This window comes from Furipterus horrens, unplaced genomic scaffold (assembly GCF_987537825.1).
Source record: "Furipterus horrens unplaced genomic scaffold, mFurHor1.1.pri manual_scaffold_3, whole genome shotgun sequence".
Taxonomy (NCBI): Eukaryota; Metazoa; Chordata; class Mammalia; order Chiroptera; family Furipteridae; genus Furipterus; species Furipterus horrens.
In genome coordinates, this window is record NW_028327173.1 from 55780286 (window position 1) to 55794299 (window position 14014).

Consider the following 14014-nt stretch of genomic DNA (forward strand, 5'->3'; position numbering starts at 1 on the left):
TCAAGATGTGAATTTGGAGGGTGGGGGTGGGGGAAGATAATTCAGTCTACTACACTACCCCTTAGTCTTTCTGGTAGCCAGCTCCTAAGATCTCCACCCTAAGTCACCTCATTTGCATAAACTCGTGTGATCTTTTGAAAGGGGCCTATTATTAATAACAAACATCAAAAAATTCCAAGTTCTTTAGGAACTTAGAGCTAGGGACTGGGGATAAAGGCCAAATACATATCCTATACCACATTAAATTATGAAAATAAAAACCGAATCTTTTACAAAAGATATTTAAATGACTTTATGCTCAATTATGAAGTTGTATTTTAATGGCACAGCTAGAGATAGATAAGGAGATTTAGAGACCTAATATCCTAAATTGAGCATTGCATAGAAATTAGAAGTTAAATAAAAGATATACATTCCAAGTGCAGATTTGAATTTATAAACCGCAAGTTAAAAATTTACCTACCAATTCTAAATGTAAAACTTTTAGATAAAAATGTATTCCAAGGTCATATGATGAGACTAATTATTGAAGTACCCTTGCTAATAAGTATTAAGCAACTGTTGTCCATAACTACCAATTAAAACTTTGATCACACATAACAGAAATGAACTTAAACTACTTTAAGTTAAAAAGTGAATATATTTGTCAGTTGACCATTGAACAACTTAAAGGTTAGGGCTAGTGAACCACCCCCCTCTATTCCTATGCATTTGAAAATCACTAATAACTTTATAGACTCCCCCCAAATTTAATTACTAATAGCCTACTGTTGATCAGAAGGCTTACTGAGAACAAAAAACAGTCTGTTAACACATATTTTGTATATCATATATGTTATATATTGTATTCTTAGAACAGAGTAAGCCAGAAGAAAGAAAATTTATTAAGTCATAAGGAAGAGAAAATACATTTACAGTACTATATGTATTTATTGAAAAAAAGAACGCACATATAGACTTCCAGTCAAGGTAGAGGTGTAGGTAGACACGCTTTGCCTCCTCGCACAACCACAAGAAAATTACAACTACTGTAACCTCAAGACGAGTAACACCCAGGAATGCCAGAAAATCGAACTGTGTGGAAATCTGACAACCAAGGATTTAGGAGGCCACATTAATTCAGATGGGTAGGAGGGAGTTGAGATTTGGAGTCATAGAGTGGAGAGGTGAGGAGTTGCAGTGTGGTGCAGAAAGGTAGCAGCAGCAGAACAGGAAGTCCCACATTCATGTATAGTGGATAAAAACTGGGAGGGGTACCTTGGGAGCAAGCAATCCCAGCCACAGGCCAGACCACACAGCCCAGGGTTCCAGTGCTAGGAAGATAAATCCCCATAACTTCTAGCTGTGAAAATCATTGGGGGTTGGGGTGGTGAAAGAAACTGTGAGTTTTTAAGGGGAGTCCGTTTAAAGGGCCTTCATGGACACAGAATGTACTCAAATCCACCCACTTTGGGATTCACCACCAATTGCATACAAGAAGTGGGTAAAGTGACTGGAAACAGGGTGAGTGCCTGGCAAACCTCCAGAAGCCAAAGAGCAGCACTGTCCCCTCCCTGAGCCTTTCTGCCTGACACAGCCACAAAGCGGCAAAGCAGGTTGCCATGCCCTGGCAAATACCTAGGCTCTGCCCCATACAACTTAACAGGTACGCTAAGACAGGGAGTCAAAGCAGCTCTATCTAATGCACAGAAACAACCACAGGGAGGCTGCCAAATTGAGGAGACAAAGAAATTTGGCCCAAATGAAAGAACAGAGCAAAACCCTGGAAAAAGCACTAAACAAAACTGAGATAGCCAACCTATCAGATGTAGAGTTCAAAACACCGGTTATCAGAATGCTCAGAGAAGTCATTGAGTACAACAACAACATAAAGGAAGAAATGAAGGTTACACTAAATAAAGAAAATTACACAGGCAACTAACAGTGAAGGGAAGGAAGATGGGATTCAAATGAATAATTTGGAACATAATGAAAAAATAGAACTCTACCAGAATAGAAGAAAAGAATTCAAAAAAATGAGGATAGTGTGTGAAGACTCTGGAATATCTCCAAAAGTGCCAACATCCAAATCATATGGATGCCAGAAGGAGGTGAGGATGAGCAAGAAATTGAAAACTTACTTGAAAAAATAATGAAGAAAATCCCCTAATTTGGCAAAGGAAATAGAAATATATGTCCAAGAAACACAGAGAGTCCCAAAAAGTTGGATCCAAACAGGACCACATGAAGGCATTTTATAATTAAAATGCCAGAGATTAAAGATAAGGAGAGATTCTTAAAAACAGCGAGAGAAGAGCAGAGAATTACCTACAAAGGAGTGCCCATAAGACTATTAGTTGATTTCTCAAAAGAAATTTTGTAGGCAAGAAGGGACTGGCAAGAAGTATTTAAAGTGATGAAAACCAAGGACCTACAACCTAGATGACTCTATCCAGCAAAGCTATCATTTAGAATGGAAGGGCAGATAAAGTGCTTCCCAGACAAGGTAAAGCTAAAGGAGTTCATCAGCTCCAAGCCATTATTACATGAAATGTTGACCTTATTTAAGAGAAAGAAGAACATCAAAACTATGAACATCAGAATGGCAACAGCCCTGGCTGGTGTGGCTCAGTGGATTGAGCTACGGCCTGCAAACCAATTCCCAGTCAGGGCACAGGCCTGGGTTGCAGACCGGGTCCCCAGTCGGGGGCAACGGAGAGGCAGCCAAACATTGATGTTTCTGTCCTTCTCTTTCTCCCTCCCTTCCCCTCTCTCTAAAAATAAATAAATAAAATATTAAAAAATAAAATGCCAACAAACAACTATCAACAATTTAATCTAAAACAAACAAAGCAAACCACCAGAACAAGAATAGGATCATAGACATGGAGATCAGCTGGGAGGAGAAAGGGGGAAAACGGGGAAAAGGTGCAGGGATTAAGAAGCATAATTGGTAGGTACAAAATAGGGGAATGTTAAGAATAGCATAGGAAAGTGGAGAAGCCAAAGAACTAAAGAACTTATATGTGTGACTTGTGGACATGAACTAAGCAGGGAGATTGCTGGAGGGAATGGGGTATATTGAGTAGGGGTGGGCAAAGGGGGAAAAATTGGGATAACTGTAGAAGCGCAATCAATAAAATATATTTTAAAAAATCCACATATAAGTGGACCAGTGCTGTTTTAACCTGGGTTGTTCAAGGGGTCATCTGTACCTTGAAGTGCCTCATGAATCTGAAGGGCAGGTATGGAGTCAGTTTTAGAAAGGGACTAGAACCCAAATAGTCTAGCAATCCATGAAATAACTATTTTTCTGCCTTGCAGCTCTATTTCTCGCTGTCATCTTTCATTCTCTCTTCTTCTGTAGCCTAGCTTTCTTTGCTCTCATGATAGAATAAGATCTAATGTTTATATGTTAGATTTCCCACCACTTATAAGCTGACTATCTAGCGCTATTACAGCCAGAAGGGTAGGTAGAGTCATAAACTATGAACATGATCATCAGTTGCATACATTTGTGAATTGACGGTTCCTGGAACAGGCATTGTTTTTTAAAAGATTTGGTAAGTATATGGCAATTTTAATGGATGTTTAAGGAATCTACAAGAGTCACAATTTGCATAATAGAAGAGATTATTCCAAAAGTCCTCTGAATTAAAAAAAAAGAAAGAAAAGAAATGGCTGTTTATACGGCCCCTAGACTGACATACATTAATATGAATACATTACCCATATCCCTTATGTCCCTCCTCCACTTCCCCCTCCTCTCCTCCCCTCCACACCTGGCAATAATCACACTGTTGTCCGTGTCCATGAGGTTTTTTTTTTTTTGCTCATGCTCTCCAGTCCCCCAAAACCTCCCCTCATAGATAGCTGTAAGCCTGCTATCTATGACTCTGTCTCTATTTTATTGGTTTATTTTCTTTATTAGATTCCACTTACGAGTGAAATCATATGGTACTTGTCTTTCTCTAATTGGCTTATTTTACTTAGCATAATGCTCTCCAGTTGCATCCATGCTGTTACAAAAGGTAAGATTTCCTTCCTTTTTGTGACCAAATAGTATTCCATTGTGTAAATGTATCTTTTGTATCCACTCATCTACCAGGCAATAGTGCTTTTGTTGTTGTTTAAACACATGCTAAACATTTCATTGAACTCAGTGGATGAGGGTAATAATAAGATGTTAAAATTGGTAGAAGGGAGAATTTGAAAGCAGACACAGAAATATTTAAAAGAATTTGCTAACAGATATAAGACTGCCTTATAACCTATAGGCCCAACAGAGCAGAAATCAGTTGTAGTTCATGGTTTATTTGCATTACTCTCAATTTTCTACAATTTAACTTCTAACTTTACAGAGTTGTATAACAGCCTAGCCAATAGTAAAACAATCACAGATACTGTACATACCCCTTCAGAAGATACCCAGAGCATCCATTAGACAATACCTAGAACTTCACTAAAAGGTTACTCAGGCTCTGACTGGTATGTTCAGTGGTCTGGGCATTGCCCCACAAACCAAAAGGTTGCCAGTTCAATTCCTGGTCAGGGAACATGCCTGGGTATGAGCCTGGTTGCTGTTTCTCTCCCTCTTCCTCCCTCCTTTCCCCTCTCTCTAAAAATAAAATGTTTTTATAAAATAAAAGGCTACTCAGTAATTTCTTTTATTCATTTCCAAGTCTTTGACAGTATTTCTTGATAGTCTCTTCCTTATGATCATAAATAATCTGCCAAGATTATTTTTGACTACAAAAAAGCAGGTTTGGCCTGACTATTGACCTAGATCCAGCAAGAGTGTTAATTAACCATGTAGGCCTTCTTGTATTAACTTTCAAATCCAGAAACAGGATTAATGTGTCTGAAAGTTTACATAAAGATACTCAAACTGGACATTTAAAGACTCCATCATTTGCTATTGAAAGGCTAGGGAACCAAGTCCAAAAACCTCTTCACCAGATTTCTCCAGCAGTACCTAAGAATTTGGGTGAATTTCTTTCCTCAGCTTTTCTAAAATTTACTAAGGTTCTTGGCTTGCCAAGAAAGTCCCTGTAAAACTGGTACCCCTATTTTTTCTAATGGGTACTCAAAAATGCCTAAGTATGAAAGGCCTAAGAAAGCACAAATGAAAATAGCTGTAATAGTCCACCTAGCAAGTCTGAAATCTCTGAAAAGCTTTTAAAAGAAACAGGGATGTTTCTGTTTTCTAAAGTTATTTCCAAAACGTCAGCTATTAGCACTTCCTGAAGAAGTGTGGGGTGAGGAAGGAGGAGGAAGCCTACCGAGAATGGACAAGGCAAATAAAAGCGGAATATGAACATTCCGTAAGTCCCTCAAAAAACATTTATTTAACACTTACTACGTTCAAGAATTCTAATTACCAACCATGTCAGATCTTCAGAGTACAAAGACCCCTAAGTAAAAATAATTTCTTAAAAGTAATCAAGATACTTATATATTACTTAAAACTGTTTTAGACTAACCGAAGTGATTACGAGACGAGAAAACGGGCGCGTGAAACTTTGATTACAGGCAGCGAAGACAGCTATAAGCAGTTGGTGAGGTCCTAGGGCAGCAATGGAACAGGCGGGAGTTAGGTCAACTATGTGCGGCCTCGGAGGGGACCTGACAGGTGGTTCTGCGCAGGCGCGTGCCGCCTAAATACACCCAGGAACGGATGAAGTTCTCTTTTCGCTTTCAGACATGGTGAGTGTGGTAGTGATTTGCGCTCCTCTCCAAATGGTTTGGGGAGGAGGCCAAACAGGGTAATCTTGAGCAGCTCCGCGATCGTAGCGTGGTTTACTAAGTATTGGAGAATGGCTGGGTAAAGGCACGGCCTTGGAAGGTTTCTTAAGGGTTCAGAGACGCTGAAGTATTAATCAGCGCTTTCTGCAGACCTGGCGGGCGCGGTTGCAGCTTTTAATTGTATCCAGGCTTCTCGCTCTCGGGAGGGCCTCAGGATTCAAAGGCCCGATTTCTTAATCCCTCAAAACCAGGCAGATAGGCGGTACTTTTTACTTTCCATATACACACGTATATATTTTATTTGCTTTTTAGAGAGGGGAAAGGGAGAAAGAAGGAGAGAGACAGATCGGTTTCTCTCGCGTGTGGCCTGATCCGGAATTGAACCTTCAGGTCCGCAGGCCGGCGCGCAGTCCACTGAGCCACACCAGCCAGTGCTACATACGTATATTTCTTATGGCTCAATCTTTAGAATCGTGACTGGCGTGGTGGTACATTTTAAATGGGATCTAAAGTATATTTACTACTTATTTCGTTTTTGTAATCGTCATGGCTTCCCTACAGTAAATACAACGCAGTCTCAATCACGAAGATGAAGGTCAATGTGGAGAATTAGAGCAGCCTCCTCATCACCTGGGGGCTTGTTCCAAATGCAGAAACTAAAGCTTGGAGAGGCTAAGGCTAAAGGGACTCGCTTGATCAATGGAATAACTTGGAGTTAGAAGGAAGCGCTTTGAAACCCGAGTGAATTTTTAGTGCTTCCGCTTGCTTTTTGCCACGTGTAAACCATAAGTTGTCTTGAATTGCTAAGCTTTGACATTCTCTTGTGTTTACTTGACTCAGGGAAAGATAAACAACAGATAAAGGTATTTTTTGGGTCTATGATGAGCTGGCATGTATTCTGAATTTAAAGTTGATTATGACTACTTTAGCTCTAGAATTACTCTGAGACCTGAAAAATACCTGAATCATTATAAGGGCTCTGGGGTCAAACTTTAAAAGATAACCATTTATGAAATCACCACTTTTATTTTGAAAGGGCACACCACAGAAGGATGTTGTTATCAAGTCAGACGCACCTGACACCCTGTTGTTGGAGAAGCATGCAGATTATATTGCATCCTATGGCTCAAAGAAAGATGATTATGTATGTATGATTCTAAGTTTATTTCAGAGAAGTCAGACTATTACTTAAAGGCCTTAACAAAGTAGACTCCCATCCTGCCCAGATTATAAGAGATTTGAGGTATGGAATAGATTTCTGTGTTGGTAATTGAGGTAATACTTTCAAGGTCAATGATGTATTGGCATGTATTATCTGAATTTACGGCTGATGTGTAATAACACTAGCTCTAGAATTACGCTGAGACCTTGAAAAACTCATCTTGCCTTTTGAACAACATATAGTTTTCATTTTCGTTGAAAAAAGTAGGAAACAACTCAACTGAAAGTAATATTTCCCTGTAGTATCCAAACAGCTGGGTTGTTTACTATCTTGGGAAACACCTAGTATTGATAAATTATTAAGTGATAGGTTCCCATAACTAATTACTGAGTCGTTAGGGCATTGTCTATTCCCCTTCCACCATGACTAAAGGATTAGGGCTTGACTATTCTTGCCTTTCTCTATTGTTCACCTGCTGATTTCTTTAAACCCTGACTTTGGGATCACAGCAAACCCCTAAGCTGACCCACATGATTTACAGCCTCTGGAATAATCTTCATAGCAGTTTTTGTATCTCCTTGATAGCCATTGTTACCAGTTTTACCTTTTGCATGCTGTGACCATTTTGGTTTTCAAGCATTTTATATCATTTACCAATAGGTAATACATATGTTTGCAGAGTCCATATGTTAAAAGAATGGATTTCTAATAAATCTGATGTAGATACTATGAAAGAAGTGTTCTCCCGGAACTTAGGTCATTTTATGACTTGCACTTCTGCTTGGCTCCTGGGAAAGATTAAAGTGCTATTTGTATAGTTAGTCACAAGTGAGTTTTATCATATGCTTTATAGGTAGTGGGCTTCCTATACCCCAAATTTGAGAGCTACAGATTTAAACTCATAACTGATAGGATTGTGTTTGTGTTCAGTTTCTAACCCAGCATCAGTTCAGACTGATACAGTAAAGTAATTGTGTATTTCAGGAATACTGTATGTCTGAGTATTTGAGAATGAGTGGCATCTACTGGGGTCTCACTGTAATGGATCTCATGGGACAATTACATCGCATGAATAGAGAAGAAATTCTGACATTTATTAAGTCCTGTCAACACGAGTGTGGTGGAATAAGTGCTAGTATCGGACATGATCCTCACCTTTTGTACACTCTTAGTGCTGTCCAGGTAAATGCTAATTAAAATTCAGCAATTGTGGTAGTGTCTCCTCTTACCTGTGGGTGAGGAAAATGAGTATGAAAAACGTAGCCTAAGTTTTGCAAATGAAGTCTTTATTCTACAAGGTCAATGATGTGATGGCATGTATTAGCTGAATTCAAAGTTGATGTAAATTCTAAAATTATGCTGAGACCTTGTATGGTAAAATGTTATGTATATGTAAATATTGAAAATCACTAGGTGCAGTTAAAAAGTTCTAATTTTGATAATAGAAGGTCCACAAATAAAGAGTAAAGTCTATATAAGTTAGGCTATTTTTAAGAGTCTTAAAATTTTAAATTAATTTATATGTAGAAAAATGCTTTAAAAAGTTTGGGTTTGTTGATAATACCTTTATTTCTATGGCATAGAAGATAGTTTACATGTTTGAGAAAAGTTCACAATGTGCTTAGACAAAAGGACTTGCTTGTTTGATACTTAAAGGTAGTTGAGGAAGAACATTAGAACAGACTTTACCAGGATTGAAGATGTATTTAATTTTTTTTTTTTTTTTTATAGATTCTTACTCTGTATGATAGTATTAATGCTATTGATGTACATAAAGTTGTGGAATATGTTCAGAGTCTACAGAAAGAAGATGGTTCTTTTGCTGGAGATACTTGGGGTAATGTCAGTTTAATCCTTGCTATCCAAAATACCAATATGAAAATATTTTGGTGTTTATTTTTAGCAATAAGCTTTGCTGCATATTTTTAAGTACACTTAATTGGAAGCTTTGCTAATTTTTGAAAGATTCAAGCTTTTCATCTCTTCAGGTCCCACTAAGCAGCTGGTCTAATTGGAGTTAATAGTCTGCTGGGAGTTCCAGCATGCACTGTGCTAGTTTATCAGCATACAGGAGCACTGGAACAGAGGGGGCCAGTCTAGAAGAGAAGGTAGGTGAATTTTTCCCCCCAATATTTGGTGGCTTTGTAAAGTTTTTTTTTTTTGGTTTGTTTGTTTGTTTGTTTTAATGCTTACTGGCAAGAGAAAAACGTTCAAAAACTTTACAAACTTACTGAATATTTGAGTGGAGGGAGGGAATAATAGTATTTTACTTGATAAATGTATTTAGATAATTTCTACTTTAGGGCTGAATACAGTGCAGGCTGGAGAGACCAGCTGCTTCATGGGATGTGAAAATCTACTTTTATATAATAGGGTAAGTTTATTATTAGAAATTGACTAGTCCTTTTGGCTCTGAAAATTACCTTTCTGGGCACTGTGTGAGCAACTAATGATAATTTGATGTATTCTTGAGAAAGCATTTTTCTAGTTCTTAGTTTCCTTAGAGGTACAGTGATTTCACTTTAGATTTAGCTTTCCTACTGGTGACCTAAAAGTAAATTCTAAGCTTGAATTTAACTGTGGTAGTTGTACAGAGTAACTTGTATATATTATGATCAGCAGCCTCTAGTAACATTTAAGCTTTGGTTTGATCTTTTATTTTTAGGAGAAATTGATACAAGATTTTCTTTTTGTGCGGTGGCAACTTTGGCTCTATTGGTAAGTTATGACAATTGTATTGAAATTAATTAATGTCCACAGTTACTCTGGAATGTAATAGGAATATATATATTTTCTGTTTATAGGGGAAGCTGGATGCTATTAATGTGGAAAAGGCAATTGAGTTTGTTTTATCATGCATGAACTTTGATGGTGGATTTGGTTGTCGGCCAGGTTCTGAGTCCCATGCTGGGCAGGTAATTCACTAATACAGATTAAAATACGTTAATTGCTATTTTAGTGTCTGTTAAATATGAATACAGTTAATTTAACTAAATAATATAATGTGAAATGTTAAATAGTTGCTTACTTGCTGATTAAGGAAGGCATTTTTTTACAATAGTTTGCTTTGTATACATTAACCGGTTGGTGAAACACTTTCCCAGTCAAACATAAGTAGGCTTATAATAACCAAAAATACACTTTGATTTTCTATTAGTTTCTAACTAAGCAATTGAAAACATTTTGTTCCTATCTGTCCTGAACACAACTATTTGCTTATAGCAGAGAGCATTGTATATATGTAAATAGTTGTGACATAAAATACGTTTTTAGCCATGGAGAAGTTTTGACAATATTTCAGTGCAAAATTGGACCCTGGTGATAGTATGCTTTTTTTTTCCCCCCAGATAATTTTGTAATATTTCCATGTTTGCAGTTCTAACTGTTCAATTGTCAGTAAGTTTTTAAGACATAAAGTGGAGTTTTAATTGGGTAGTTTTTACCATTGAAAATTATTATACACATATACTTTATGTCTGTAATTTTAGATCTATTGTTGCACAGGATTTCTGGCTATTACTAATCAGTTGCATCAAGTGAATTCTGATTTGCTCGGTTGGTGGCTTTGTGAACGACAGCTACCTTCAGGTGGACTGAATGGAAGGCCAGAGAAGGTATTGTTTCATAAGATAACTGTTTTCATAGCTCTTTAATCTTTAGTGAGTACTGCTTTATCTTACTGTTTACAATATTGCTCTCATAAATTGATAATTAGCTTTTTATCTTTTGTTAAAAGTTTTCTGTTGTACCTCCAAAAAATAGGCCCTTGGTGAAAGTAAAACAGCTGGGGTTGAAATCCTTATTAAACTTGGTGTTCATTTACAAGACAATATGCTGGTTACCAGAGGGAAGGGAGTTTGGGGGTTAATAACGGGTCAAATATATGGTGATGGAAGGTGGTTTGACTATGGGTGGTGGGCACACAATGCAATATATAGATCATGTGTCATAAATATGTACGCTTGAAGCCTATATAATCTTACTAGCCAAGATTACCCCAGTAAATTTAATTAAAAAATAATAATACAGGTGGAGTGATAAACCTTGAAAAAAGGAAACACTTTTGAAGGAAAGATGTGTATGGTGCCTTCTGATGCTCTTACAAATCTCTTTTGTTCCTTCCTATACTGACTGAGGTGTAGACTCTTTAGTTATCTAAAGGAGAATACAAAAAAATGGCAGATATTCTTAGTGTTAAAATATGTTTGTATTCACACATAATTTGAACTCTTAAAGGGGCTTCCCCATCCCCTTTTATTTCTGGAGGAATATCAAATTATGCCAGACCTGTTAAGTGAACACATTCATCTAGTATAGAAATCTCCGTGTTGACTTAGGGGCGTGAAGGGACAGTGGATTTGTCAAATCAAAGAGATTAAAAAAAAAATGTTGCCCTGGCCAATGGCTCAGTTGAAGCAGCATCCTGTGCACCAAAGGGTTGTAGGTTTGAACTCCTATGGGGGTGTGTATAGTAGGCAAACAATTGATGTTTCTCTCTAAAATCAGTAAGCATGTCCTTGGGTGAGGATTTAAAAAATGGTTAAAACTTTTCATCCACAATTTTTCTTTTTTTTTTTCTTGAAGCAAACCTCTAATTTTGACTTGGATTTGGAAGAAAGGAAGTAATTTTTCATAACAGTTTGTGTAGCTCTCACACATTATGCTCTAAACAGTTTTGTTTAGTTCTTTCTTATACATTATACTCTGAATTGGGTCTATAAGGGCCAGATAGTAAATATTTTCAGCTTTGTAGGACGTACAGTCTTATTGCAGCTAAATTTCCCTGAGAAGCAAGCACTGCCCACTGCCGTAGATCAGCAGTTTTCAACTGATGTACTGCAAAAACATAAACATGCAGTGCCTGACTAGTTAGGGGGACTGACCTATTTTCTCTTAGATTGTCAAATAAAAAAATGCCAACACAACAATATTTGTCCTATGTGAGATTGTTAGATCAGCAAAAAATACATTTTTTCGTGTGCCACAGAATTTTAGTAATTAGGTTTTGTGAGCCACGGAATGAAAAAGGTTGAAAATGGCTGCCATGGACAATAAGAACTATATAGGCATGGCTATTTTGCAATAAAATTATGGACACACTTGTACTTCATAGGACTTTCCTGACAAAAAGCTTTCTTAAAACTACATGTGTAAAAACTATTCTTTGGTTGTCTAGATTTAACTTGAGCTGTAACTTGCTGGGCCCTGACCAAAGTAAAAAATTTGATAGCGCCTGGTGGTTCTTTCATCATTGTTTGATTTTGCTTGGTTAATACTTCCAAACAAGGTAGGGTGGGGGCGGGGGGTGGGGGCAGGAAAAGAACCACAGGTGTTTTCTAGTTAAGGTCCTATGGAAAACTTGAGCAGTTTTCTTTCTTTTCTTTTTTTGGATTTTATTTATTTTCAGAGAGGAGAAGGGAGGGAGAAAGAGAGGGAGAGTTGGCCTCTCACATGCCCCCAGCCAGGGACCTGGCCTTCAACCCTGGGCATGAGGCCTGACCAGGAACTGAACCGGGGGCCTTTCACTTTGTAGGACGATGCCCAGCCCCCTGAGCTGCATGGGTCAGGTCTGGGCAACTTTCAACCACCAGAAAATGGGTGGGAGTAGCAATTGACAGGAACCAGCTTTTACAGTGTAGGGCAACTTTTAATGTGCCTATGAATCACCCAAGGATTTGTTGAAATGAAGATTCTTAATTCAATCTTAGGTGGGATCTTACGCATTTCTTAAACTTGGCCATGTTTCGAGGAGCCAGGCTGTGTGTAGGTGATTTTTAAGCAGGTGTGTAGCTACCTGAACAGCAGTTGTTGAAAATGTTCTAACTGGGGAAATGCAACATATATCACATAGATTTTATGAGCCTTACTACCAGCTTCTTGGATAAGGGACTGAGTTAGGCATTCATTCATTGCAGATGAAATAAAGGTAGATGGACGTTTGTTGTGAAGTACTGAAACACAGCATAACTTTCTGTGGATTGGAGTGTTTGATCTTTCCCAGTGATGATCTTTAATTCTAAAGCAATTGTGTTTATGAATTTCAGCATTTCAAACACTGCATGTCAGTCTGTCCCTGGATTTCTCCACACCTACCATGTGTGGACTAGAGAACAAAAAATTGTGACAATTTTGTGGCTTTTTTCTCCTAGTTGCCAGATGTATGCTATTCATGGTGGGTGTTGGCTTCCCTAAAGATAATTGGAAGGCTTCATTGGATTGATAGAGAGAAACTGCGTAGTTTCATCTTAGCATGTCAAGATGAAGAAACGGGAGGATTTGCAGACAGGCCAGGAGACATGGCAAGTATATTTCTGATATGTTCATGTAAGAGTTAGGGTTTCAGTGTTTTGCATTGCACAGTTCTAATACCATGCTTTCCAGACTTAGAAATGGATAGTATTTCCAAGTGTTGCTTTGAAAGCAGAGCACTGTTTTGGGTAATTTTAGAGACTATGAAGAATAAAAACAAAAAACAAGTTTTCAGAAATTTCTCATCATGTTGCCAAAATAGTGTATGGCTAGCATCACAATTTGAAGCTATATTTATTAAGAAAACTTGAATCATACATTCAAGTAAAGGAAATAAAGTGAGCTCCAATATTATCGTTCAGAAGCAGGGTTTTAGGTTTCCATTTTGTAACACTAAATTGTCTTTTTTTTTTTAATAGGTAGATCCTTTTCATACTTTATTTGGAATTGCTGGATTGTCACTTTTGGGAGAAGAACAAATTAAACCTGTCAGTCCTGTTTTTTGCATGCCTGAAGAAGTACTTCAGAGGGTGAATGTTCAGCCTGAACTAGTGAGCTAGAATTACTGATATAAATGTTGCTTGGTATAATTTTGTCATCCTAATATTTCTGTATTTGAAGTGCTTATCAAACTTAAAAATGACTTCTATGTTAATATTTTGTATATGAATTGTGTTAATTTTAATAAATTGTATAATTATATATATTGTAAAATAAAGATTACCTTGTTTCTGCTTCAGTGCATTTAAATTTTCCTAATAGTAATCTGTAATTTAAGAACTCTAGTTCATGTGTTCCCTTCATATGCTACATCATAATTCATGTAAATTGGTCTATTTCAATGAAATTGTTAATTGATAAAATTGATAATCACCACAT

At 37.4% G+C, this 14014-nt stretch overlaps 1 protein-coding gene and 3 non-coding genes across 5 annotated transcripts; all 4 read left to right on the top strand.

The window, feature by feature from the left end:
- The first annotated feature begins 5620 nt into the window (after window positions 1-5620).
- Window positions 5621-13874, top strand: RABGGTB (Rab geranylgeranyltransferase subunit beta). 2 transcript variants are annotated; one of them, XM_090269632.1, is made up of 9 exons: window positions 6179-6235; window positions 6761-6868; window positions 7871-8068; window positions 8618-8723; window positions 9552-9604; window positions 9691-9801; window positions 10375-10500; window positions 13036-13185; window positions 13555-13874. In XM_090269632.1, the coding sequence occupies exons 1-9, from the start codon at window positions 6224-6226 to the stop codon at window positions 13693-13695; spliced, it is 1005 nt and encodes a 334-aa protein (XP_090125758.1). In that variant the 5' UTR covers window positions 6179-6223; the 3' UTR covers window positions 13696-13874. The 2 variants fall into 2 exon arrangements, with proteins under 2 accessions (XP_090125757.1, XP_090125758.1); XM_090269631.1 differs by lacking the exons at window positions 6179-6235; window positions 13555-13874 and adding an exon at window positions 5621-5685 and having other exon boundaries at window positions 13036-13236.
- On the top strand, window positions 6598-6676 carry LOC150015120 (small nucleolar RNA SNORD45). The gene has a single exon (XR_016510296.1). It is a non-coding gene; the product is annotated as a small nucleolar RNA SNORD45 (small nucleolar RNA).
- Window positions 7013-7094, top strand: LOC150015121 (small nucleolar RNA SNORD45). Its single transcript, XR_016510295.1, has one exon. It is a non-coding gene; the product is annotated as a small nucleolar RNA SNORD45 (small nucleolar RNA).
- On the top strand, window positions 8184-8255 carry LOC150015122 (small nucleolar RNA SNORD45). Its single transcript, XR_016510294.1, has one exon. It is a non-coding gene; the product is annotated as a small nucleolar RNA SNORD45 (small nucleolar RNA).
- Window positions 13875-14014: the final 140 nt, after the last annotated feature.